This window comes from Bos grunniens, chromosome 2 (genome assembly GCF_055505025.1).
Source record: "Bos grunniens cultivar Pamir isolate PY7600 chromosome 2, Bosgru_T2T1.0, whole genome shotgun sequence".
Lineage (NCBI taxonomy): Eukaryota > Metazoa > Chordata > Mammalia > Artiodactyla > Bovidae > Bos > Bos grunniens.
Genome location: NC_141166.1, coordinates 14422307 through 14450067, shown reverse-complemented (window position 1 = coordinate 14450067; position 27761 = coordinate 14422307). Strand labels below are relative to the sequence as shown.

Genomic DNA, 27761 nt, shown 5'->3' with positions numbered 1-27761 from the left:
CAATGTTAGGGCCTGAAAAATAAGTGGGAAACTGCTTTGGTTCAGGTAGTAACCCATGTCTACCATATAGTTTCATAGAACTCAAATAAATTGATGCTGAGAAACCCAGAAATTGGATTGGAAAGCTGAGATGCATTTTAGTGAGAGCAGAGTTGAGCTGTTTCTCCTTATCATTGGGTTATAGGTTATGCATAGGAAAAGTAAACCTTAATCATCAAGGAGGAGAGCAAATGTTTTGTACTCTCTGCTTTTCTATTCTCTTCCTCTGAGAAATTCAACTCTTCAGGTGTGTTGTTTTATGCTCAAAAGCAATGGTGAAGTATTATCTCAAACTTCTGAGTTTCTTGTCTGACCAGTAGCAGCTGAAGTGAAAACATAGACTAAATAAGAGGGACATTTTATTAGTGAGTAAAGCTGATGAAGAATAATGGGATAGTAATGGAAATTTACTTTGTAGCTTGGGTCACTAATGCTTTGATCTTGTGCAGAACTGTACTGTGTTTTGCTTGAAGGGTGGTTGGCATTTCTTTGGTTAAAGCTAATTTAAAGCTAGTGATGCCTGCATTTCTAGGAAGTATGAAATGTTTTGTGAAGTCACTTTAATGGCATTACTAAGTATTCTTAAGATTAACTGAGGTTAGGAGATTTTAATTTCCCTTTCAGTAATGGGGGAATAACTGATCTGTCTTTCCAAAATCTTGGAATAGGTTAATGTTGTGGTTAGGAAGTGTTTTTTTTGTTGTTGTTGATTTTTGTTTGTTTTAATTTTTTCTTTGTGGTATTGAAAATGTTTTGCTTAAACAGAATCTCTGTGTATGAAGGAGGTAAATTTTGCCTCTATTGTTCCATAGCTGGTGTCTGAGTTAATGCCCAAGCTTGAGTAACTTTGTAGGGTCAGTTAGTGTAAATGTAGGCAGAAGTAGCCTTTTCAATAGTTGTAGGTACTTTTCTTTTTCAGTAAGAATCTTCTTAGTGAGCAATTAGCTGATAGGTCTAATACGAGTCCCCCTCCTTCCCCCCTTAAAAATCTTGGCATAGATTAAGTGAATAATTCCAGATGTTTAAGCTGAGCCTCTATTGTGATGGGTTGATCTGTAGCCCTGCTTGCATTAGGCCTCTTTGTGACTTTTACCAAAGATAAAGCAGTGCTCTGAGGACAGTCTGCAGAGTCAGAACACTGTAATTAAAGACCTTCAGGGCACGTGAGCATCTTCAGTACCCTTGTCTAAAAGAAAGTGTTGACTGCTGTACTTTCATCCTTTATGAATTCTTTAAAAGCATCTATTATTTTTAATTTGCAGCAGCTCTTGCCAGGTAAAAAGTTTTGGGAAACAGATGAATCCAGCAAAGATGGACCAAAAGGAATATTCCTGGGTGATCAATGGCGAGACAGTGCCTGGGGAACATCAGGTAATCTAGATCTAGCATCTGTACTGTGATTTATGCCTGTCTTAGAGCTCCTTTCCTCAGCAATTGGCAAGTCATGAATTTTACATCAGTGACATAAGCATGTCAAGCAGTGTCCTGTCCTGTAGTATAATTGCCGTGAAGGAGCTTATATGATGTAATTTATTAAAACATAATTAATGCAAAATCAAATCTTCAATATTTTTGCTGAAGTGCTAGCCACAGGGGAATGGTCTTAGTTGAAATGACTGTAATTTCAGCTACAACTTCTTGTTCTGTACTGCTGTCAGCATACTTGGAATTAGAAAATCCATGCCTGCCATTTGAAGTTCATGTTTCTTTCTCCTCCCATTGCCCCTGTGTACTGTGTATGGGGTGATCTATCTAAAAATGTGGTTGGGGCCAAATAAGTCACTGGGCATGGATGGATTTCTGACTGACTACCCCTGAAGAGAGAGATGGGGAGAACTTGAAGAGGCAGCCACACTGACAGCAGAAAGAAATGACAGATGATGGGGAGGAAGGAGTCAGAACATTCAAAAGCTGGTGTGCTGTGTTGCAGCACAATGTAAGAATGGAACCTCAGATGACAGTGGTCATCAGAAAAGATCAGATTATGTTGTTATTTTAAAAAGGGCAGTAAAATCACATTTCCTTTTAGTGACATCACCAATAAAATATATTAAAAAGGAATTCTGCTACTTGAAAGGGGTAAACATTAATTTGTCCACTCAGCTAGATAAACCAGTTATGTGAACTACTGTATTGCTCTCCTGGATATATGAAGGGTGTGTTCTGTTTCATTAGCTTATGTAGAATATTATACTTAGGGAAAACACAGTAGGACATTTTGGCTCAATTTACCATGACAGGTTTCCTGATTCCCAGTCATTGGTTTATCCATGAGACATCGCTCGTAATTTGTTTGAGCCTCTGGCTGCACTGTATCATGCTTGTGTATCTTTTTTGTAGATCATTCAGTTTCCCAGCCAATCATGGTGCAGAGAAGACCTGGTCAGAGTTTCCATGTGAACAGTGAGGTCAATTCTGTACTGTCCCCACGGTCGGAGAGTGGGGGACTAGGCGTTAGCATGGTGGAGTATGTATTGAGCTCATCCCCGGGCGATTCCTGTCTAAGAAAAGGAGGATTTGTAAGTTGGCTTGAGGAACTTGTTCCTATCTCTCTCTCTCTTTCCCCTTACCCCTAAAGAAAAACATGCCTGTTTAGTTTCCTTAGATATTCACAGCACTAATGGCAGAGTTTTTAAGAACACTTCTATTGCAATTAGATCTCAGCAAACACAGCAGGAGATATGACTAAACTTTTTAAAAATAGAGAAATGATGTTTTTTTGGGACTCATTTATAGTAATGTGAGGTAACAACTGAAATCTAGGTCTCAGTTCATTGGTCCTCCAGAAAACACACAAAAAGAGAAGGAATTAACACAAAGCTGAAAGCGGATGTCAATAGGGAATAGATCTGAGAGCAGTGATTTGCCAATACCTAAGGGTCCTTAAAATGGATCGGATAATGTGGGTTCATTCTTGTTTTTGCTAGCTAAGCTTTAATTATGAAATGATCATTGGCCCTCTTTGAATAACTTTGCTTCTCGTACCCAGTCTATCAGGAAATCAGAAGTTCTGTTAATTCTGTGTTGCAAATTTTTTCAGATTCATCACCATTGACTTCTCTGATGCTAAATTCTAGGCAAAGCAGCATCTCTGTAGCCTCTTCCCTTTTTAAGTCTTAGGTAGTCTTCCTCAAGCATCTTCGATAGCCTTTCTCAAGACTAGTTCTTTCTTATACCATTGACTTTATAGATCTAAAAATCTTAAGATGCATTTCTGTTTGAATCTTCCTCATTTTGTGTTCTTTGACTGGTTTTATATTCCAAGTCATAGCTAGGAAGATCACAAAAGGCACCCTAACTCTTTCTTCCTTACTTTTCTCTTGACTCAAACATGTTTTGTACCTTTTCAAAGCACTGTCTCCCTGAAGTCTTTTTGGGCTAATACTTCTATTGGCAATCATTTTAAGAGACCTTCTTTCCCTTAAGTCATACTAATATTTTTACCTTTATAATGTCTTGCATTCTATTATCTTAGTAGCATTTATTGTTAGTATTTTTATCATTAGACATCTGTTGCTAGGTGTCCGAGGCTTGGTTCTATTTTCCCAGTTCCACTTGAAACTAGTGTCAGCAGCAGTGCATATTTGGTGCAGCTTTCTCAGGGTCAAGTTCAGTTCTTTAACATGTTAGTGGACACTAAATGAATGGTTGTTGACTTGGTCGTCAGTTAACAGGTGGCATCCAAGGTAACCAGAATCCACCTGGAGTTAACTTTATTCTACTCATGTCAAAGGTAGTGCTTCAATGGACATTGATACTTGACATGTGGCTGGAGCTTTTGATTCTACCGAAAAAAAAAAAAAAAAAAAAAGAGTGGGGCAGGGGGAGTGAAATGAGCTTATTTAAGAGGCTGGTTTGAATTTCTCCCAGCTCTACACCTAGAAGTTTGGTTTGAGGAATTAAGCCAGAACAGGATCATTCATTTTTATAATAACATTTGGGAAGAGCAAGGGACCAAACTGGGGCTTTTGTCTTGATTCTTGCATACTAGCTGTTCCAAAGTTGACCTGATTAACTTCTCGGTCTTTTGACCCTGCAGAGACACAGGTTCCGTGGCTCATAGGTCAGATTGGAAAATACTGCTTGTATTTGAACCTTCCCAAGAGGCTTTTTGGGAAGAATAAGATCTACCATTTGGATGTGAGGAATGGGATCAGGCAAAATGATCATTTGCATGTTGTCTCATGGGAAGAAGAGTGTTACTTCTTCTCTTCTTTCAGCTTATCCCCAGCTCACCTCTTTTTCTTACCTCTCACACTTTGCTCAGAGGAAGTGCTGCCTTCTAACTTCTGCCTATGTTGTGGTTTAGTTGGTAAGTTGGATCTGACTCTTCTTCAACCCCATGGACTGTAGCCCACTAGGCTTCTCTGTCCTTGGGATTTTCCAGGCAAGAGTACTGGCGTGGGTTGCCATTTCCTTCTCCAGGGAGTCTTTCTGACTCAGGGATTGAACCCACATCTCCTGCAAGTCTTCTGCATTGGCAGGTGCGTTCTTTACCACTGAGCCATCAGGGAAGCACAACTTCCGCCTATAACTTTTAGTTATTTACTATAGGAGAAAAGTCACAGCTAAGTCATTACTGTGGTGAACTGGAACCTCTGAGATTCTTGCCATGAATTCTCTATCATGTGTGGACAGCTTCTAAGTCTTGGACATTAGCCACCAGACACGTGCCTGGGTTACTGTTACGTTTGTGAAAGTGAAAGTCACTCAGTCGTCTTCAACTCTTTACGACCCCATGGACTTCCATGGAATTCTCCAGGACAGAATACTGCAGTGGCTAGCTTTTCCCTTCTCAGCCCAGGGATTGAACCCAGGTCTCCCACATTGCAGGTGGATTCTTTACCAGCTGAGCCAAAAGGGAAGCCCAAGAATACTGGAGTGGGTATCCACTATCCAGTGGAAGCCTGTCCCTTCTCCAGCGGATCTTCCCGACCCAGGAATCAAACCGGAGTCTCCTGCATTGCAGGTGGATTCTTTACCAACTGAGTTATGTGTGAAGCCGTGAAGTTTGTAGGAAGCAGAAAAATAATTAGAAGTAGGAGAAAGATAAAACACTGTGGCCGATTTACTATTATTTTTTTCCTTTTTAAACAATTATTTTATTAGTTAATCTGTGATGAAGCTGTGTCTTTTGTGTTCCATATCTTTATTTGATTTTGTAAAGGTGGCTTCTATCCTTACTTGTCTTGAGAGATTGGTGATTTCTAGCTCTTTTGTAGTATTGTTACCAGGGGAAGTTAAGACCTCAGGATAGAGGTCAGAAAATTGAATTCTCTAAAAAGCATCTACTGAGTTTCTGAAGTTTGCATAAAGATAAATGAAAATTCTCCAAATCTGTATTCCAGTTTCTCAGAAGGGAGATTGTGTGTAATGAAACGTTATCCTGTATTTTGACTTGAGTTGCACCTAAATGGTGATACAGGAAGACTGACCAGTGACGTCAGTCCATCACTTTGGCACATCTAATCTTATGGTGGATGGAGAACTGGGATCAGTGACCTGCTTTATCAGCTTTTTGGTTGTTTCCTGCTGATCTTGTGCTTCTCTTGGTTTTGCTCTCTGTCTATTGGTTAAGGTGACATTTAACCACAGCTCTGGTCATGGAAACCTGAATCACTTTTTGGTTGTCATGGTATGCATACATCTGGAAAGAGGTGAGCCTTTTTTTATTTTTAAGTAAAAATCTATTTTGTCTTTTACAGCGTTGAGTTCAGAGACCAAGGAAGACAGAATATCTGCTTCTAGTAGATAGTTTTTCTAAAGAGTAGTCATTGGTGGTTTACGGATTAGAGCATTCAGATGTTTTTCTTTTTAGGTGATCATACCAGCATTTCTTCGGGTTAGCCTCAGAGAAGCTCCATTTTAAACCCCCAAGAGCTAAAAACACCATCCCTAATGGCATAATGAATGTACACCTCAAATCAAGTACTAAGGGTCTATTCTCAGATAACTGACAACAGATAAGCCAGACTCTGATGAATTGCTCAGTTAAAGGGGTTTAGAACTAAAGTAATTACATTGGTTTTCCATTTTCAGTAAAGTTGTTTTATGGTTAAAGCTTGAATGAAGGTATTTAACCCTGTCTAGCTTCCCTGAGCCTTTCTTAAGTTCATTTCAAATGTAAAAATGGACTCAGTCATTTTGGCTTTTGTGATAAGAGTGCTTGCAGGCTGATGATAAGAATCCCACAGCAGTGTTTTATTCTCAGCACCCACTGGAAATTTTTGGTAGTATTCCAAGTATGAGTCAGGAACTTCAGGGTAGCAGTTTTCAGAATAATGGGAAAATTCAGAATACCAGTTAAGTCAGAGTCAGGTTTTTAAATTTGATTTATTTCCTTTATTCCTGGGTAAAGACATCCCCTTACTCGCCCGCTCAAAACACCCCGAAATAAAGCATGGTTCTGGATGGTTATAAAGTCATATGTATTTACTGTGTTTTTAGGCATTGGGTGAAAAGATTTTTAGAAAAAAAAAACAAACATATTGGGAAGACCTTTCTGCTTGTTTGTAGAGAGGTCACGTGCACACTCACAGCAGTTCACTCAGATCACAGAGCTGGTGGCCTGGAGGTCACGTGCACACTCACAGCAGTTCACTCAGATCACAGAGCTGGTGGCCTGGAGGTCACATGCACACTCAGAGCAGTTCACTCAGATCACAGAGCTGGTGGCCTGGAGGTCACGTGCACACTCACAGCAACTCACTCAGATCACAGGACTGGGTGGCTCACTGTCCTAGGTGCCAGTGCATTTATTTCAGACGGTCAGTGTGGTTTCAGTCGATTTTGCTTAAACCTTTGTGTAGTGTAATGCAGGGACTTGAGTCTTAACCGGACCTTGATTTCTTCATTTGCAGAAAGTCTAATTCATATGGCTATGTAGTATATAATACATGAAAATACTTTGTAAGTCTTATAAAGTCTTGGGCTACGTAGTCCTTGGGCCAGTAGCATTATTGGCATCTGGGAGCTTATTAGAACTGACAACTCTCAGACTCAACTCCAGACTATTGAATCAAAGTCTGCAGTTTGATATGACCCACAGATGATTTATATACAATTAAAGTGTCATAAATACTGATAATATAGTTTTATTGGGAGATTTCAATTCAGAAACTTTTATCTCAGGAGGAGCCCCTTCAGACTTGAGCTTCCCTTGAACAAGAAATCTTTGTACTCTGCTTTGCAATGTCAAGCTTTTAGACACTGACTAAATAAAAAGTTAAAAAAAAAAAGCCATGCAACTTTCAGAAAACCTTTTATGGTTTTCATCTCTTTTTCCTGCTGGGTTTGGTGGTAGTACAACATAGGGGAACACTTCTCTTATTTTTTTGCACACCAGGAATTGGGTGGCCATACACACAGTGCATGGTATATTCCATGCTCCACTGTTTGTAAATTGCATACCTCCCAACTTCTGTTCATTTTGAAATTGGATATGTTTTAATTGCCATTGTTTCCTTTTTAGCAGCACATAAGATGATGGTATGTCTTATAAATTGATGGTGCCTCAGATTTAATCAAAGGTAATAATAGGTGGTGGAGCTTCTCTGGTGGCTCAGTGTTAAAGAATCTGCCTGCCAACACAGGAGGCATAGATTCGATCCCTGGATTGGGAAGATCTCTTGGCGGAGGAAATGGTAACCCACTCCAGTATTCTTACCTGGGAAATCCCATTGACAGAGGAGACTGATGGGCTGCAGTCCCTAGGGTTGTGAAGAGTCAGAGATGACACACACGCACACGCACACACAGACACACACACACACACACTAGTTGTTGGCTTGATTGTGTATAGATATTTCAGAAAAGTTACTGGGACAGAGGGGTTAATGATGAAAGCCATAGTCTTTCCAGGGGAGAAACATCAGGTATCAAGCAAGTTTGAAGCTTTAGGGGTATTGGAGGTGAGTGAGACTGTTTGTGTCTGAGAAAGGTAGTGGGCAAAATTGGATAAAATATTTTAAAGAATCTTTTAAAAGGAATTGCACAGTCGTGAATTGCCTTGTTTAAATACCTGAAACAACCCTTTGAAGTAGATGTTGTCGTCCCTATGAAAATTTATCAATGAGGAGAATGAGGTTTAGAAGGGAAGTGGTGGGAGCTGCATTCAGTGTTCTGATTTCACATCTTTTAGCCATAGTATATGCTCCACTGTCCTGTTTATTAGTTTCTCACATAGTATCATATTTAATATATTAATTTAAAAGTAATTCATGACTAGTAATTTCAAACTTTTACTCATTTTTTTAGATATTTGAAATTTCTTTATTACTAGTGAAGCTAAAACTGCTGAAAATTTTGGGTGGCATTTTGTGAAAAATTGAGAAGTGTACACAGGGAAACCAATATTTTAGTTAATGTTATGGTTTTTGGACTGGTTTATCAAGCAAATACACAAATAGTCCTTTGAGAAAAAAGAAGAATTACTAATCTTATTGACTGTGACTTCTGCCACATGGCAGAAGTCTCATTTCTAAGTTCCCATTTCTCTGACTTCATTCCGAATTAATATTCCCTGATATATTCATTCCCCTTTTGAGAAAGGTGAGCTGGACTGAATGACTCTGATCTCCGTAGTGCATAGTTTTCTGCTCTTCTCTCAGTTCTTTGGTATGAGGCAGCAGAACATACTCTAATGTTTATGTCTGTCATCTGATCTCTCAAGAACACTCCTTGGCCCCACTCTAGGGATTTTGAGTGGGCTTGGCTTCTTGCATTTTGAGCACTGTCTGAGGGCTATGTTTGGATTACAGTTTTGAACTGAAATTCATCTAGAGAGAGCCTAGAACAGGAGGATGCTATTAACCCATCTTTGTTTTTTATTTCATTTAGTTAATAGGCTTTTTAGTATTAATTTGCACTGGGCAATATATGACAAAAAAGAAAAATGTAACTCCTGTCTTTAGGATGCTTATTTGGACTCAATTTTAGTGGTTCTTGGGCTACCCAGGTGGCACTGGTGATAAAGAACCCGCTTGCCAGTGCAGGAGACATAGGAGACTTGAGTTTGATCCCTAGGTGGGTACGATTCCCTGGAGGAGGGCATGGCAACCCATTCCAGTATTCTTGCCTGGAGTACCCCATGGACAGAGGAGCCTGGCGGGCTACAGTCCATAGGGTCGCAAAGAGTCGGACACAACTGAAGCGACTTAACACCGCACAGTGGTTCTCAACTGTGAGTGCTTATTGGAAGTGAAACTTAGGTTTGTGGGAGCTTCTGCAGACGAGTTAAATTAGAATCTCTCGAGAAAGCCCAGTCACTTGCAAATTTTTAAAAGATTGTGATGTTTGATGCCAACCACAGAGCCACTGCATTGTGCAAAGGACAGTATATCTGGGAGGGCCGACTGGCTGTACACTTTGAGTTAAACCACTTAATGGGAACCTTAATTTTTAATGTTAATATTACAATGTTATGTAAGAAATACTCTCCCAGTGCATAGTTTTCACTAGTGTCATACTTGTATACAGTGTTTTTTACTTTATAATAAACTTTTATATATACATCATTTCATTGATGTTTACTACTCTGTTTTAAACAAAATGATCCCTTTTTATAGATAAGACAGCTCAGACTCAGGTTTAATGACCTGTCCAAAGTCCAGTAAGTGTTAACAGTTGAGATAGACTGTAGGTTCTGTGCAATCTGGGTTAGTATTTTCCTAAAAGAATACCTTACCTTAAACATTAAAAAAAACTTTACAACTCCATAAAACAGAGCAGCCCAAATATACCCTTTTTCTCTCTCACTAGGGTCCTCAGATTTCTAAGAGACCATTTTTATGATTCCCAACTCTGTATTCTATATTCTCTTTTAATAGCAGACTTTTGACAAGATAGCTTCCCACTTGTGCTCTTGGTGTCATTCATAAATCAGACTTCATGTCAACTGTTTTAACTTAGTGCTTTTGTTGATTTACTGAATTTGTTAAAACTTTTATGACCCATGTACAGAAAAGTTTACACATCATAAATGTTCATCTTCATGACTTTCTGCCTAATAGAAATATCCCCTATAACCCATCCAAATCAGGTATGGAAGTCATCCTACCTGTTCTGTGTTTTGCTGAGGCATTAACAGCCTAGTCGGAGTAGAAAACCAGGTAACTATTTTATGTAAATAGACTGTATAACATGGACAAAAAACAGCCCATCCCAGGGACATCTTTGAAAATCTAGCCCTTGGCAGTATAATTGAGAACATAAGTGTTCAGATCAGGGCAGTTGGCTTACAGGGGGAGCAGCTTCTCAGCAAGCCCTTGTAAAGGGCCACTGAGGAAAGATTATGAAAAATGTTGATTTGGTGAGTGAGCCTCTTCTGTACCCAGATTATTTGCTTGGTGAAAATTCCTACTGCTGCTTTATTGCATTTCCTTACCATTTTTTTCCTATAGACTGAACTCCTCGTGAGAAACTGGAGCTGAACTCCCTGCCGCTCCTGAGCCAGTGACTTGATTTGTAGATTTGTGGAAGATTATTTAAGTGTGTTGATGGGATGATCCTAAAATACCTTTAAAAATTATTGATGTTAGTGGGCTCTAATTCAGGTGGACTTGTTCATTACCACCTCTTGGACTCTTACCTGATGATAAGTAGAATGGGAGGATCCTTCTTATTTTAGCAGTTCGGTTTTACAGGACTTTTTTCTGTTTGTTTTCTTTATCTTATTTTTTGAACTTCTGTCCTGCAGTGTATTCAGTGTTGGGGATGTGAAAATTACTACATAGCTTCTGTCAGTTTTACCTTTGCAGGAAGAGGGAGCTTTTATTTCTGGACATTTTGAAAGCTCTTTCTGTCTTTAGAATCCTGTCATACTTTGGCTTGGGATCTCAGTGTCATGCTTAATTGGCTCTCATTTACTCTTTGAACCAGTATCAGTGTTAAACTTTGAAGATGTGAACGTTAGATCTCATTTGCTGCCATAACTATAGTTTACCATCTTGCTGCTACATGAAACTAAGTGGTATATCCTTTCTAAATTCCTTCTGGTATATGTTCCTTTATTCATATTAGCCATGAAGTCTTTCTTTTTCTGTTACTTTTGAGCAGAGGGTGGTTTTAAAAGCAAAATGGGCTTTGAATTGGTTGTTGCAAGGTCTAAGATTGTCAAGTGTCCCTGTGTCTGGGCTTTCTGTGTCAGGGTGGCTAAGAACTACTTTGAGAGCATCTTTTTATTTTGCGCTTGCAGGCCTACCATTCACAGCTGTGTCTGCTGCTTTATCTTCCATTTGTGGTCCTCACCCTCCCCACTGAAATTTGGTTGTGGCGACTGGAGATGCTGAGCAGTAGTTCTCATCATCTTTTGATTGGATCTTACCTTTTACCAGGAGCTTTCTTTTGGTCTAGGTCTGTTTGTTTGTTTCTTAAAACAGAAGCAGTGATGGAGACAGGCAAGATTACTTACCTCTCCCTGGTTTTACAAAAGCAAAAATTATTTAACCCTTGGGTAAGGTTTTGCAAAGCTTGCTATACCATGTCAAGTCACTATACCAAACCTTCTTTTCATTCTGAAAATCAAGACACATTTGCTTTAAAAGTCCATGTCTTAACTTAGATGGTTGGTAGGAGGAGACAGACTTAATTTCTTTAAGAAACAGGACATCGGTGTGCTTGGCACCGCATCGGTCCATTTAGGTCCAGTCTTTCAGTCTTTTTAGTTTGAAGTACTTCAGAGATAAACTCTGTTGCATCAGTGATTTGCTTTAATATGCTCCCATGTAATCCTTGGTATGTACGGACAGGCGGTGGATGACAACTAAACACTTAGAGTACTCTTTGTGAAAGAATTTTAGTTAGATTTAACATATTTTGAAGGATTTAAAAAATTCAAGTTAAGGATAATTAGTGATTTATTGTTTCAGTAAGCGGTGAGACATTGGGTGGAATTGGGGTGGTGATGGTTCAAATTGGCAGGGCATATATCCCAACATGAAGTGTATAGAGTAATGGAATTGGAATGATGTTAGACCACACTTAATTCAATATTCAGAAGTAAGGGAGGAGTTTACATAGGCAATAGAAGTAGGAAATTCATTTTGTAGGCTTAATACTTCCCAAGTGTAATATTAGCTATAATTCCTGGGGATTATTAGGAACCATGCTATTCTAGAGAGTTAGATTTTAGAGTAGAGAAATGGAACTAAGAAATACAAAGTTGTGGTTGGGCTTTTGGTAGAAAGGAAAAAAAATGGGGTGGTGGGACATTGGGCATGATAAGACTGTCCTAAACTCTGTAACATAAATGTATGTCTGTCTCCCCCATTTGGCAAGACTTTCTGCAGTGTTCCTGCCTCTGTGTTGTCTGTTAATTAGATTGTAATGTCTTGAAAGGTCATGGATACTATCCTGTTCTAATTAGCATCTAGTGTAGTCTGGTGTCCACGGTGGTTGCCCGCTATTATTAGTTGATGATGATTAGTGAAGCTGAAGCTATTTTTTAAACAGGGCCCAAGGGATGCAGACAGTGATGAAAACGACAAAGGTGAAAAGAAGAACAAGGGTACGTTTGATGGAGATAAGCTAGGAGATTTGAAGGAGGAGGGTGATGTGATGGACAAGACCAATGGTTTACCAGTGCAGAATGGGATTGACGCAGACGTCAAAGATTTTAGGTTTGTATGTTTTACACTTCTGATTTTTGAGTGGGGGCTATGGGTTTTTGTTTTGATTTAGTTTTATTTTGATTTTAGTTTTCTTTATCCCTCCCTACGTGTCTTTTTAAAGAACTGGGACTAGTGTAGGCCATACCACAAAAATCGTATGAACTGTTAAGGTGAAACTTTTTAAGATCTGTCCATACCTGATGTTTTGCCAAAACAATAGACTTTCCGTTTGTATGGAGCTCTATAATTTGCAGAATGATTTCATAAAAATCAGTTCATTGATTCTCAAATTTCAAAATCACGTGGATGAGCACCTTGGGATTTCTCCCAAATCATTATCTTGGGAGAAATCATGGTTACTAACGGAAGTGTGTCGTATTACTGTGGCATATTAAGGAAGAGTGAAAAACAGTTGAGATCAGTTAAGTATTATTTCACTTGAGACTCATAAGCTCCCTTTGAGGTAGGCAGGTATCGTTTTCTTCATTTTGAAGAACCGGAGATATAGCTAAAGTGACTTGTTCTTAATCATATTCCTTCCATGGAGGCCTCTCATTCCATCTCTGGTCATAATTGATATGCAAGTTTTAACCCTGTAATTTTAATATGCACAGTATTAATGATACCATACTTGTCTTCCACATTTGGCAAGTATTCTGTTACATGATGGTATGTGAGTTTTAATTTTTTTTAAATTTTGACTAAGGAGTTTTATCCTCAGTCACTGATGCCCAGTAGAGAATTTAATTTTGAATAATTTTAGTCTAAAGCTAATGTGTGTCTAAACACACACACACACAGCATCCTTTATCCTAATAATCTGCAAAGCCAAAATAAAAATATTGTATGTATGTGTGTGTGTGGTCATTCCTTTTAGAACAATGTTTAATGTGTTTAATCTTCCTAAATTAATTTTTGGATCTCATGGGTATAAAGAATTAGTCTTTGTAAGAAATTTGAGTCACAGCATAAACACTTACCTCAGGTCTTTCAAATGAGTTTGGGTATCCCTCCATCCTGAATCTCAAGCAGCTTGTGGTATTGTTTCGTGGTATTTGACTCCAGGGCAGATGGTAGTAGTAGGGTGTGTGTGTGTGTGTGTTAAGGAACTACAAGAGCTTTAATTTGTACCAGCTGTAGGATTTCTTTTAGGCTAAGAATGTAGTCACAGGCTATTTTTCCCTGACTAGAATATAATATTATTCAATATTATCTGAATTAGAATTAAATAGTTCTGCTGTCTTTTTGCATAGAGTGATCATGTGTCCTGGGTTGCCCAGGACAGTATTTGTTTATAGGTCTGTCCCAAGATATTTATTAATACTGCCCTTTTTTGTTCTTAGGAGTGTCCTGGTTCAGATGATAAATTACATCCTCATATCACTTTTAATTCCTAGAGTTGATTCCTTAGCAGGAGCTTATCCTAAAAAGTGAATTTATTTTGTACTGTTTTATAATGGTTTGATTCTGGTTTCTTTGAAAGGAAAAGGGGAGTCAGTTTTATGGTTGGCCAGTGGTACCTAGGAAATACAAACAAAAATTTTTCACCTATTAAAAATTTTTTTTTGAATAGAATTATTCTCAGATGTGGAACTTTCCCTAGAAAGTACTTTGTCTATTGACTGTTTAAAAGAGTAGGATGTTGCTTTTGGGGGGCATGTTTTGCTACCTGTATTTTGGGATCCTTGCTTTCATGAATACCACAGAGTGATTCCCGCCCCCCCCCCCCGCCCCTCCCCCCCAGTTCATCCAGTGTTCCTCACATCTGGGCCCCTTGGTAAAAGAGATGGTAAATTAATAGCAGTTAATGTAAATTTAAGGGGTGGGTTGTGGGAAGGCAAGCAATAGAAGAGTCGTTTTATAGGATGTAACATGTAAGCACCATAAAGGGTCTCTGGTCATTTTTTCAAAATAGTTTTAAATACTGTTGGTAATAAGCTGTGTCAAGGACATTGTCCTTAAACTTAGGTTGGTGTAGTGTCCCTCCCCACTTAAAATAAGGTTTAATGCCCTTTACTTTCTCTGTTTAGCCGTACCCCTGGTAATTGCCAGAACTCTGCTAATGAAGTGGATCTTCTGGGTCCAAACCAGAATGGTTCTGAGGGTTTAGCCCAGCTGACCAGCACCAATGGTGCCAAGCCTGTGGAGGATTTCTCCAACATGGAGTCCCAGAGTGTCCCCTTGGACCCCATGGAACATGTGGGCATGGAGCCTCTTCAGTTTGATTATTCAGGCACGCAGGTACCTGTGGACTCAGCAGCAGCAACTGTGGGACTTTTTGACTACAATTCTCAACAACAGGTACTGTGTGTGTCTCTGTCACTCTCTATGCTCTCCCTCCAGGCAGCAGCATTATTCAAGTAACTGAGAAGGGGGGGATGGGAGGAGGGTGGCAATATTTTAGGCTTTTGATGGCCAGTCCTTATTTACCCAACAGAGATGTGGATTATAAAGCCTTTGCATCTTCCCCTCCAGCATGATTCCCATGCTGAGGTTTGTTGGCAAGAGACTACCCTGCTCTGTGTAAATTCCTTTGGCTCCTCTCTTTTATCAGGGCCTGGGGACGGGGTGTGGTGGTGTTACCTCCTGTGACACAATCCTCTTGAATGTTAATCTCACTGAAGATTAATGTGATTATAATGCTGTTGGTTTTTGTTTTTAAAATAGTAGACTGTGTTGTCTGCCACTGTCAGGAGTCCAGTGCCAGATGTCTTATTAGTCTTGTCTTTTAATTAAGTGAGTTACTATAGATAACAGACATACGTCATACCTTTCAAAAGAGTTAGAATGTGATTAGGGAAAAAACACATATCACTCAAAATCTGCAGTGAAATTATTTGGCTCTTCTTTTATTTGTAAGTCCTTGGAATATATTTTATGTGTGCCTTCAAAACCAGAGGAAAATTAGCCAAATTAATGAAAAGGGGGCAGGTAACTTCTTGTTCATGTTAAGTTCCACAAGTTCTCCTTTGTGGCCTCGAGCAATTTGATGGGCCATCAGTTTCTCATACTCCTTAATTTTAGTCTGGAGCATACATATAAATTTCTAAGTTTGAAAAGTTAAAATCTCATTTTGTAGTTTAGAAATTATATATCTATGAGGAAAGTTGGCTTATGGTCTTTGTAGATCAAATTGTACCACACTCTCCCTTTATTTGTCATAAATGGCTGATTTTAAGTGAATTTTGCTTAATAGATAGCTGGATAATACCATTAACCATGTGAAGTTTACAGAAAGAAACCCCTTTAAGGGATGATGTGATGTGCATGCACTCTGTTCCTATCAGTTGGATATACTAGGTGTAATTAACAAAGTCTTTTTCTAGAGAGTGTGAACTAACAGTGTACACTGTTCTCCCTGTAGTTCCCAAGAGATATGCTCACTTTTCCATGGAAATTTGACTTTCTTTGCTTTTTGTCTTATTTATTAATTTGATTTTGCTTTTTTTTTTTTCACAATGAATCCTCAAAATAGTAGTGTTGAATGAAGTCAGAAATTACTTCAGATGCTGAGGAAATACTCAATTTAAAGATATTTTGTGGCATATCAGCAAACATAGGGACACACTATTACTGTGTAGACTTCAACTTGTCCAGTTTAGAATATTAGTGTAGTAATTTCTCTATAAAAATTGAGGTATGTTAAGTTTAGGCTGTTTCTAATCAAGTTCCTGTAACCTAGTTATCTCAAAAAATTTTATCTGAATTCTTTCTTTTATTGTCTCATTGAACTTCCCCTGGCAACCCTTAGATCTGCAGCCATTTTTGGTTCTTAGCTTCCATTCCCAATCGAACCCAATCTGACTCTTGGCTTGTTATTTAAGAAGTGTTTGTCTCTAACCTCTTACGAATGACAATCTGATTCTCTGTCATTTAATTGTTACCTTGTAATTAAAGTTGGGATTCACTTTTGATTTACTGAACTTGGGTTTCAAAGTAATTCTACCAATTTTTGAGGAGGCTGGATAATTATTAGAACTTGAACAGAAATGTACTTTTGCATGCCCACAAATAGTTCACACAGTTATATCAAAGACACCACCTGCTCCGACTTATAAAACCTGGAGTGCCTTCACCATGAATCACATTTCAGCAGTTTTTGGAAGCGAATGCCATTATTTTGCAAGTTGAGCTGTGGTTGAATTCTGACTTCCCATGCATGTCTTGGTTGCTGCAATATAGGGTCATTGTTACACAGTTACACCATCATCATAGGATGTGCTTATTGTTATTTTGTCCCATGGGCTCATAATTCTTGCTATTTTGAGTAGATGGCTGTACACATTCTTATACTGGATGTACTGATAGCCTGCCTAGAAATCATTGACCCAAGACTCTTTAGGACCCTTAACTTCCCAAAGGCTGCTGCATAAAGGCCAGTAGTTATTAAGATGGAAGAACCCTTTCTCTACTGGAAATTGGTGTTTGTTTCTACACTTTATCCTTCCAATCCCTTTTTACCCTTTTGCTTTTCATTAGATTTTATTCCTCTTTTCCATTTCTAATAATTAAAATGGTTCTCATTCTTCAAGGTCCAGTGCTATATTACCCTTTTTTTTTGGTTACCTTTCTTGATCTCTAAATCAAAAAGTCATTTCTGTCTCTGTAGTGCCTTGTGCTTCCTCTAAGAGAAAGAGTCATGGTGTCTCCTTGTTTGATAATCCTCTGCTAGATTGTAATCACCTAGAGGGTAAGATGGGGTCTTGATCTCTCTGTGTCCTCTGCTTTTGCTTTGATGGACCAAGTTTTCAGGGAACCTTTTCCACAACCCTGTTACATTATCTCAGAACATTCCCTGTGTTTAATATACTTCACCAAACTAAGATTGAAAGCTAGCCTTGGGAGAGGTCTGGAGGCCACTCTTTGAGGTCTTGCATGTATTCTAATATGTGAGTCCTTTAGGTCTAGCCCATTAGATTGTTTATCATAGGTGAATAATGGGACCTTTTAATAGCCAGGAAATTTATTTCCTGAATCAGTACTTAACCCTTTTTAGTGTCACAGCCCTCTTTTGCCATCTGATTAAAAGCCATAGTCCTCACATCAAAAAAAATACATGATTCTTTTGAGACTCAATTTTGTACATAACTTGAGGGAGATCACAGATCTGTGGATTGCAGATTATAACCTTCTGTTCTTATTTTTTGTTGTTACCTGTAGTCAGGCATATCTGTCATGAATGGAACAGACTTCCCCCAACCCCATGGTTCTCAGTTTAGTTATTGTGGCTCATTTGGTCATTTAGGTAGTGTAAGGAAATAGTTGATGACAAGTGATGAGACTGTTTATGCCCACATCCTAGGGAGAGCATAGTGTTTGCTGGGCAAGGAAGGACTTACGGAAGAGATGGATCTTGAGCTGTGCTTTGCAGGACTTATTTATACCAGGAAAAGAATGAAAACTCCAGTGGAGAAAATAGTAAACTAAGAGCTTAAAATCAGACATTAACATACATGTTCAATAGGTAATACGGAAATAGTCACCCTGGATGGTAGTTGAGGTTGAAAAAAAGTGACTTGTGAGGTTACGTAGATAGTGTTGTGAGTCTTACCGACTTCGCTGTGCTGTTGTACAGGCATTAACAAGGCATTTTAAGAAGTGATGACTGAATTAACATGATTTACTTTTTTTGTGCAGAGTGTTAGCTTAGAAGCAGTTTCAGACATTCTTTTGTCCATATTAGTCAGTTAACTATTGACTGTTGTATCCTTGCAGGGACTTAGGTTTTGTCCGTAATGAACAGAGCTAATGTTCATAATAGTCTTAGAGTATATAAAACAGTTATGGAACAGTTGAGCTACTAAATGTTAAATTGATTGGTGAAGAATCCTATCAGACCAGGGGAAGGCTCATTGAGGACCAAATTTGTATAGACCTAACTTGGATGAGAGATGGAATATATATTCCTGCAGTTAAGAGAACAGAGTTATGGAGATGGAAATGACGATGGTGTGATCATAGGTTAGTAAGAGTAGAAGGTACACATAAAAGGGAAACAGAAATAGATGCATTTGGTTACTAAGTCCAGGTCACAGGCATTAAGAGCCAGGACTGAGTACAGACAATATTAATGATTGTGAGGGTTGAACTAAACATCTAGTGTAGCATGTATTTTTCTATACATTTTGCTCTTTTATCATGGCTTTCTTAAATGGGCATCAATTTTTTTTTTTTTTTTTTAAGTTGGGAGTTTTGAAGTTATTTGCTATAATTGGTAGGGTATGTTGATTTTATGAGTGGATCTGGTTTGATAGTTGACAAAGTAAATCCTTCTTGTGTCCTATTTCATTTCATTTGGGGTAATAAGTTGGTTTCATAAGACTGTTAATATCAGCCTGTATTTAGATACATAATATAGAGCATCCTGAAAATATAGGGAAGGTATTTTTCATTCAGTTCATTACAGACTAACTGTTTTTAGGGATACTTTGGTTTTGGATAACTAAGCTACTTATCTAATCACTGTAAACCATCATCTTAACCTAAGATGTATTTATAGCAGGGATTCCTTTTATGGTGCCTTGGCAGTTAGGTAAGATCTCAGACTGAATTCTTAGAATACTGTCTTAAAATGTAGAGTGTAAGTATGATTACAAAAGAAGCCAATTATATAAAAATAGCTATAACAGTATTTAACAGCAAATTGAATGATGGGTGTTTGCTTCTTTTTCATATGATGCATGAGATAGACATAGTTGTACTGGCCATGATGGTGAGCATAAACAAGATTGTGAGATGTCTAGCAGTTGTAAAGTAATATGAAAATACATGATTCTATTTGTGATCGAATCACAGAAGTGTGGCTAAATTTAATGTGGTTTGTTGCCTATGATAATAACTGAAGGGCATGCTAAATTTCATGACAGTAATTTTACCTGCCTCAAGTACAAAGGTCTGGGGTTAGGAACCTTTAATTTAGGGTGGTTTGAAATGCTCATTGATACCACTCTCCTTACTTTGTCCTCATTGTCTTCTCTTTAATCCTGGAAAACACAGTGAACAGTTCATATGTAATGTGTTCATACTGTTTTGAGTTATGATGCTTGCATAGTAAATAGCCATGAAATTATCTCTGTTCATCTAAATATATTCTGGAAAATTATTGCTAGGTTTCATTGTATTACAACCTAGTAACAGAAACCACAGCCAAGATTAAGTTGATAATCAGGTGGGTTAATCTGGTTAATTTTGGATGTTCTTTATTTTAGGATTCAGTTACTGTAAAAATAGCCTAATAATGTGGCATGCATTACAAAATTGCGTACTGATCTACTGAAACTCTAATCTGTTAAGCGTGAATTTTTAACAAAGAAGCAATACTCTGAAAGCCTTAGTCAGATGGCAGAGGAAGTTGGCATGCATTGCTTTTTAACGTGTGGTAGTGATTTAAATGTCATTCTTATGAGACTGAGTTTGCATAGTTTTAATATAGGTATTTAAGATTCTTGGCTTTCTTTTCAGTTTATAAATGAGAGGAAGATTATTTTGCCAGCGTCATGTGTATAGTCACTGTTGAAATGCTGACTTTAGCTAGCAGTTAGGTCATTTGAAACATACCTTTATTGTTCTTTGATTTTGATGAAATTTTAGAATATGATTTTCCTCTAAAGATAATAATTTGCTTGATGGAAGGCTGTATTTTGTTTTCCTCACTTATTTAGAAGTCATTTATTTTGAAATCAGATTCTTCATCTGCTAAAGAAATGTGAATTTTTTTTTTAAGTTTGGCAGCATAGTTTGTATGTACCTGTTACACTAAAAATCATTATAATTATATGTTAACTATTGCAGCTGTTCAGATAACCTGATCAAAAATGAACTTTGATCTAGAGGCTATAGACAGTAGCAAATTTTCAAAAATTTAATATACTGAGGACTAGCGCCAGAATATAACTTTTTCTTTAAAATTTATAGCCCCACTATTGATGTAATACTCTTAGTGTTTAAAAGGCTTTTCTCCGTGAATTCTGGCAATAGCCTTGTCAGGTAGGGCAGCCATTTTTATAAATAAGAAAATTAAGACATCGAGAAGCTCAGAGACTTCCTGAAGGTCTTAAACCCTGCTCTGCAGACACCTTTGTCTCAGTTTCTGGCTCCTCGCGCTTTGCTTTGGACCTAGTTCTAGAAACATAAAACTCTCTGTGTGGAGCTGTCTCACCTTCAGGTTTAACTGCATTCATAGTTTTTTTTTAGCATGGTATATGTTTTAAAATTACTTGTATCAACAACAAAAACAAAAAGGTTTTTCTTTCCTCTTTGTGACCTAAAGCAGGTGGTGCTCATGAACTCAGCAGGACTTTGACTTTAACACTGCTCAGAAGTTTTTTTTTGGGGGGTCTATTTTGTATACTTTTTAACATTTAATTTTTGAATAGGTAGTAGCATTCACATGGTTCAAAAAATCAAAACAGTGTAAAAAGATACACAGTTGTTATTCTTCTTCCCACTCCTGCTTTCATCCTTTTTATCACTTTTGTTGGTTTGTTGTGTATGCTATTAGCATTTTAATTCTTTTACTATACGATGTTGTGGTGTCTGCCGTATATCATCACAAATAGGTCATAATTATATGTATATAGATATATAACTCCCCTCCCTGTTGAGTACCCCCATCCCCCCATCCCACCCCTCTAGGTTGTCACAAAGCACCAGGCTGGGCTTCCTGTGTTATACAACAGTTTCCCGCTAGTTATCTGTTTTACACATGATGGTGTATATATTGGAGAAGGCAATGGCACCCCATTCCAGTACTCTTGCCTGGAAAATCCCATGGACGGAGGAGCCTGGTAGGCTGTAGTTCATGGGGTCGCTAAGAGTCAGACACGACTGAGTGACTTCACTTTCACTTTTCACTTTCCTGCATTGGAGAAGGAAATGGCAACCCACTCCAGTGTTCTTGCCTGGAGAGTCCCAGGGACGGGGGAGCCTGGTGGGCTGCCATCTATGGGATCGCACAGAGTCGGACACGACTGAAGTGACTTAGCAGTGTATATATGTCAGTGCCACCTGACTTGGAAGAGTCTTGCCTTCTGCTTTCTTTGTCCCTTCCCGGACTGTCTTGCTGCATGACGCGCTATAAGAGATGGCCCACAGAAGGCCTGTGTCTGTGTTAAGGGGTGCTTGCCTCATTCATCAGAAAGAGTATCACATAGAGAGGACTTCTATGTGTATTGATTTTAATAGTTAGCAAACAACCTTATGAGTTAGACAGATCTTTATTGTCCATCTTTAGAGAGAGGAAGAGAGTGAGGCACAAAGTGACTTTGCTTCCCAGCGTCCCGCACACAGGGTCAGTGGTGGACCTGAGATACCAGTCCAGGTTTTCTGGCCCCAGAGTCTGTGCTTTTATCTGCTCTCCACTAGGCATATTGCCTTAAACTCGTAAGAAGTCAGGCCTGGCAGTACGTTTTATTTTGAGGTGAGAAAGGGACAGAGTTTAGCACTTTGCCCAGTGCTAAACAATGCATTTGAATGTGTTGTTCAGGATCCTCTGGAACCTATCACTTGGCAGTTACCCAGTTTTGTTTTTTAATAACCTATATTTCCAGTTAATATTGGACTGTTTACATGCGAGAATGTGCCAGAATTGCTGTAATTTATGCTATGATCAAATCTGTCTGCTGTTGATGTATAGTTTACTTATGTTTAATTGTTTACTGCAGAAGGCACTCAAAATAATTCCTTCTCTGTCACAATCATGGACACATTAATCAACTCTCAAACATAGGATATATGGGAGCAGTTATAAGGCCTATATGTTTCTAGTTAAAATTATTAATTAGTCCCAGTGTTCAGTGTGGTAACACAATAGTGAGAACCCCAAACTAATGTTACATGGAGTGGTTACTTTTATTCATAAACTCTGTGTGTGTGTGTGTGTGTGTGTGTGTGTGTATGTATATTTACAGATACAGTACATGCATGTAATGTTACATGAAATGTTAAAAAATGTTAAAAACATACAAAGTGAGGTTAAGTCATAATGGAATGGTGTTAAAGTACTGTTTTTGCTTAGTAAGTGAAGATAACCTCAAGAGTTACATTCTGAACACAGTATCATTCTCCTAGCTTCCTGTCACAGAGCCCAGCTAATAGTGCTCAAAAAAAATTTGTTGAGTGAAATGAGTTATTTTATTTGCAGCAGGGCCAAGAAAGGTAGAGGGAAGAGGCTAGCATGAACATTGTCTGAGATGTTAAATATTTCAAAAGGTTTAGGCTAGGAAAATTCCAGAGACCCATTGAATAGGTAGTAGATACCTAGTGGAACTAGGAGGTGTTTTTACAGTCTTGGAAAAAATTTAGACAACTCTCTACTGTTTTACTTGTTTTCTGCCTCCTGGATGCTCCTCTTGAAGGGAGGGGTTTGGGGAGAGCTGTTAGTAGGAGGAGTACGAGGCACTGTCCTTCAGGTGAAACCAAACCAACTTGGCGATGATCACAAGGTTGTAGTTACCAAATAGTACTGGTTGGCTCCCTTCCTGGAATGAACAGTTGTTTTGATATATTTTCCAGTAGAGTCCTGTATTTCTTTTGAATGCTTGACATTTAATCAGTGCTTATGAAGTAGAGCTGTTTTTTTACCAGCATTATAATGAAGTTTTTCTTTTCTTTAACCTTTGAAAATAAAAAAAGCTATATAAAGCATTTTTGAAACCTGTACTACATGATTACTTTTGACATTCATACTCTGAAAGCAGACACTTATTTTACTCTGGTTTTTAGAAAGATAAATATATATATAGAGAGAGAGAGGTAACAGGTGAAGTTGGTCACTTTGTTCAGAATATTCACCTTTAAAAAAAAATTAAAGTCAGTCTGTTTTTATACTTGAGGCAGAGAAGTAACCAAATCATAACAATCAGGTTCACCACAACTGAATCAAAGTTCAGTTGTGACAGTAATTAAACTGAGTTGTCAGAATGACATTATCACCTACCATCCAAAACAGGTTTCTTTATGAAGACATCCGTGGTTCAAGATCCACGGTATGTGTTATATATCATCCAGTGATGTTCGCCTAACCCCTGAAAAGTCCTGTAGAAAGAGTAGGTAGGTTGAAGGTCCTTTGTAGGGAAGTCCCAGCAGTAAATTCTCCCAGTCTGATTTCAGTAAATAAAGACGTCTTCAGTATATAACTCCTTGGAAGGAGGCATATCAGGGCAATCCAAAATCATGTATCCCCTTTCTTGGTACCAGTATTGTTCCTATTAAACTGTATGAACATTTTATTTAGTGTTGTAAACTTAGTTCCTTGCACAGTGCCTATCAGGTTTTGATTCAAAAATAATTTAAAATGAATGATTGACTTTGTAATAAGAGAGAATCTTAGGATATTCTTACTGTCAAGACCTTTGAATTCCTTTCCTTTTCTTGGAAACTAAGCTCATAATCCAAGTTTTGTTAGTAGCAGCTATACTTCTGTTGTTTTATTTCTCACATGTAAAAGGATTGGTACCCTAGGAAATTCGGGAGCCCCTGAAAGTTGCACATTGTCCAGTTTACCTGTTTTTATAAACCACTAGTTGAGGAAGATATTCAGTGTTTTCCCCAGAAGAGACAGCCAGGGGATGAAATGAAAACTTGCCCTTTTCCTGTCTAAAATGTGAGTAGATGAGGATTATTTCAGAGTGTTTGTGGAGTTCTCAAAAGAACTGAAGGGAGGTAACAGCAGTCGGTGCAGTGAGGTAAGTCATTTGTAGTACATTTGTTTAGTTTCTGGCTTGCTCTGGATCAGGCAGTGCCCTCAGACCTGAAACAACCGTTAGGGCATTTGTATGTATGTTTATGGTTCAGGGGACAGATAACCTGTGAAGCAAGTAGTCAGCATGTGGGAACTGGGCTCACCAAATTGAGCCAGAGCCGTAGAGGGAAAACAGAAGTATGAAGCATCATAGATAGCAAGGGAGTGGAGTAGAGCATGAGAACATTCTTGTTAAAAGCATCATTTCTAAACAAGAGTTTATGGAAACTTTTATTCAGAGAGGCTTTAACATTCCTTCATTAGATTGGTTCTCTAACCTCATCATGCCCTTTTCTTCCCTCAGCTGTTCCAAAGACCCAATGCGCTTGCTGTCCAGCAGTTGACAGCCGCTCAGCAGCAGCAGTATGCGTTAGCAGCCGCGCATCAACCCCACATCGGTAAGTCCTTAAGCCAGAAGCTGCCTTGTAGGGGTGGCCCCATCTTAGGACAGTGGCTGCTGTGAAACCCAGCTAGTATGGACTGACTGTGAAAGTCCTGACAGATCTCAGAGTAAACGGCCTCTAACTCTTGTCCAGTTGTCTTTAGCCACCTTCCTATTTTTCTAGACCTAACTCATAAGATTTCTTGGTATCCTGTTATTGCTCTGCCAGCTGTTTTAGGACTTAAAGTATTTCCTGTAGTGACTAGCATCAGCTCTGTTGGTAGGTTTGGATGAACTTAAATAACAATTTTGTGCTTGTTGGGCATATATAGACTATGGGTGTCTCAACATCACATCTTATTAGGTGGCAAGTAGTACCTGTAAACCTATTTTCCAAGTAGCATGTGTTGAAAAATTTAAAAAGTTGTATCATAATCACTGGTTTTTAAAGTTGCTCTGTACCTGTTGTACTTGTTAATGTCTTGATATTAACATATTTTTTATCTTATGGAACATATTTTTGTCTTACTGCTGACACTGGACTCCTCCCTGCACCCCCCCCCCCCCCCACACACAGCTTTTTTGGGGTCTCTTTGAAATAGTGCTATACAAGTACAAATTTTATAAAGGGGGGTGGTTAAAATGACGTGATTGAATAGATAGAAAATCACCCATCACGGATTGTGAAATGCTGTGGAAGAAAAGACTTGCTTCTAGCCTAGTTATACAGGTGGCCCTTGAACAACATGGGATTAAGCTGTGCAGGTCCACTTATATATGAATTTTTTTCAATAAATATGGTCTACAGTACTACTTGATCCTTGGTTGAATCGTTGATGCTGAAGTGTGGCTATGGAGGGCTGATTTTAAAGTTATACATGAATTTCTGGCTGTGTAGGTGTCTGCACCCCTATCCCCTGTGTTGTCAAAGGGTCACCTGTATTAAGTCTAGACCTTTGCCTGGGTCTGATTTAATATGTACTTACAGATAGTAGTCTTTATAAATAGGCATACATTTTCTTTGAGGAGAACTGGAGAATTGTTTAAACGGAAATAAATACTTCCCTCCATCCCATTACAAACTGTTTTAAATCACTTTATTTTAACCTATTATAATTTCATTAGTCTTTTAGAAATTGTGCTAAATTTAAAACTGCTTAGTAGTTTTAATTGTAATCTTTAGCAGAGGTTATTAAAAAAAGATGATAGATGGATGCCACCATAATCTTTAGTACAGGTATTATCTTTTTGAAAGTCCATTTTACTCAACCTATTATAGCTTCTCTTTTTTCTCCTCCCCACAGAATAGTTAGCCAGACTGTGTAGGAGTTTGGTAGGTTTGTTTTAGTCAAGTTTGTTTTTACTGACAGGTATGTTTTCAGCAGGTTTAGCTCCCGCTGCATTCGTCCCCAACCCATATATCATCAGTGCTGCGCCCCCAGGGACGGACCCCTACACAGCTGGATTGGCTGCAGCAGCGACGCTAGGTGAGACGTTTTGCCACGAGGGATTTTCTCACCTGCTAAAAGAAGTCCCTTTGATGGGCATTCATTTTTTATACTCTTTTACAAATCCGTGTTTCCAGTGGATATTTCTCTCCTGATTTCCAGGACCGTCTATCTGCCAGCTAAATATCTCTGCCCACCTATAACCTCGGACTTGAACATATTTAAAATGAGGTTAATCAGCTGCCTCCTGTCTTTTTTCTTTGGCTTAGTGCAAATGCCTTTAGGCGTCTTGTCACCAACATTTTTGGCATCAGGGACCAGTTTCGTGGAAGACAGTTTTTCCATAGATGGTGGGAGGTAGGGGCTGGGTGGTGGGGTGAGTGGTTCAGGCTCTAATGCAAGCGATGGTGACTGGCAGATGAAGCTTGGCTCACTTGCCTGCTGCTCACCTCCTGCTGTGTGGCCTAATGCCTAACAGACTGCAGGCTGGGAGTTGGGGACCTCTGCTTTAGACCACTTCCTAAATTAATTCATTCATTTACAGTGTTGTGTTACTGTATAGATATTTTTGCTCCACTGAGTCACCAGTTGCTCATATATATTTCGGGAATTCCTCCCCTTGCTTATATCTTCCTACTGTGGCAGATCCTTTAATCTTTACCTAGACTTTTACAGCTGTTCTCTCTTATATTTTACCAGCTTTCTTCCTTTTTCTCCCTCGTTCACCCACCTAGATTGTTTGAGAAAACAGTCTCAAACACAAATCTTACTATGTTACCCTTCTACTTAAATCCTTTATTGATTTCTGTCTTACTTACCTAATACAGTACACTGCAGATAACGTCAGCATGGCTGGTCATTCCAAGTTACTTGGGTGGTGATGGTGGATTGTTCCTTGAAATCAGTACTTGAAAGGAGCTACCATGACATTCTAAGGATTAGTGAGGATTGAGACCCACTATGTATAGCAGTCTTTCCATGACTATACGAGCATCTCTACATGTGCACCACTTCTACCCGGCAGGGCCCCCCCCGCCGCCCTGGGTCTCATACCATACATTCTAGCAGTATTAAATTGATTTTGGTTTGCTACACACACCGCACTGGTTTAGGCCTCTGCGTCTTTAGACATTATGGTCTTCTTAGTCCTCTAGAGTAAACTCTTTCCCCATATTTGCCTGGGAAGCTTCTTAGCTGGTATTGTCACCTGTAGAAAGCTTCCTTGGTTAACCTGTCCTTACTCTTTCTCTTATCACTTTGTATTTATTTGCTTGTGTATGTAAACATGACTGTGTCCCTTTTGTTTATTTTTATTTTCATTTCTATTGCTTTGGGAGACTGACCTAAGAAAACATTGGTATGATTTATGTTAGAATGTTTTGCCTGTGTTCTCTTCTAGGAGTTTTATGGTGTCGTATCTTAAGTCTTTAAGACATTTTGTACAGTCTGAGAATGTGTTCTAAATTCATTTATTTTCATGTGGCTGTTCAACTTTTCCCGGCACTGTTTGGTGAAGAGACTGTCCTTTTTCCATTGTGTATTTT

The 27761-nt window shown here is 38.6% G+C and overlaps 1 protein-coding gene across 50 annotated transcripts in view; it reads left to right on the top strand.

Moving 5' to 3' along the window:
* The window catches only part of PUM1 (pumilio RNA binding family member 1), a 125940-nt gene that overhangs the window by 54422 nt on the left and 43757 nt on the right, over positions 1-27761 (top strand). For 8 of the 50 annotated variants that reach the window (XM_086332926.1, XM_086333015.1, XM_086332818.1 and 5 more), the window contains exons 4-9: positions 1302-1410; positions 2380-2558; positions 12490-12656; positions 14678-14948; positions 24692-24785; positions 26155-26256. In XM_086332926.1, the coding sequence (XP_086189052.1) occupies positions 1302-1410; positions 2380-2558; positions 12490-12656; positions 14678-14948; positions 24692-24785; positions 26155-26256 (922 nt within the window). Of the gene's footprint in view, positions 1-1301; positions 1411-2379; positions 2559-12489; positions 12657-14677; positions 14949-24691; positions 24786-26151; positions 26257-27761 lie in introns of all 50 variants that reach the window. The other 42 variants (XM_086333023.1, XM_086333004.1, XM_086332812.1 and 39 more) reach the window with 7 other exon arrangements.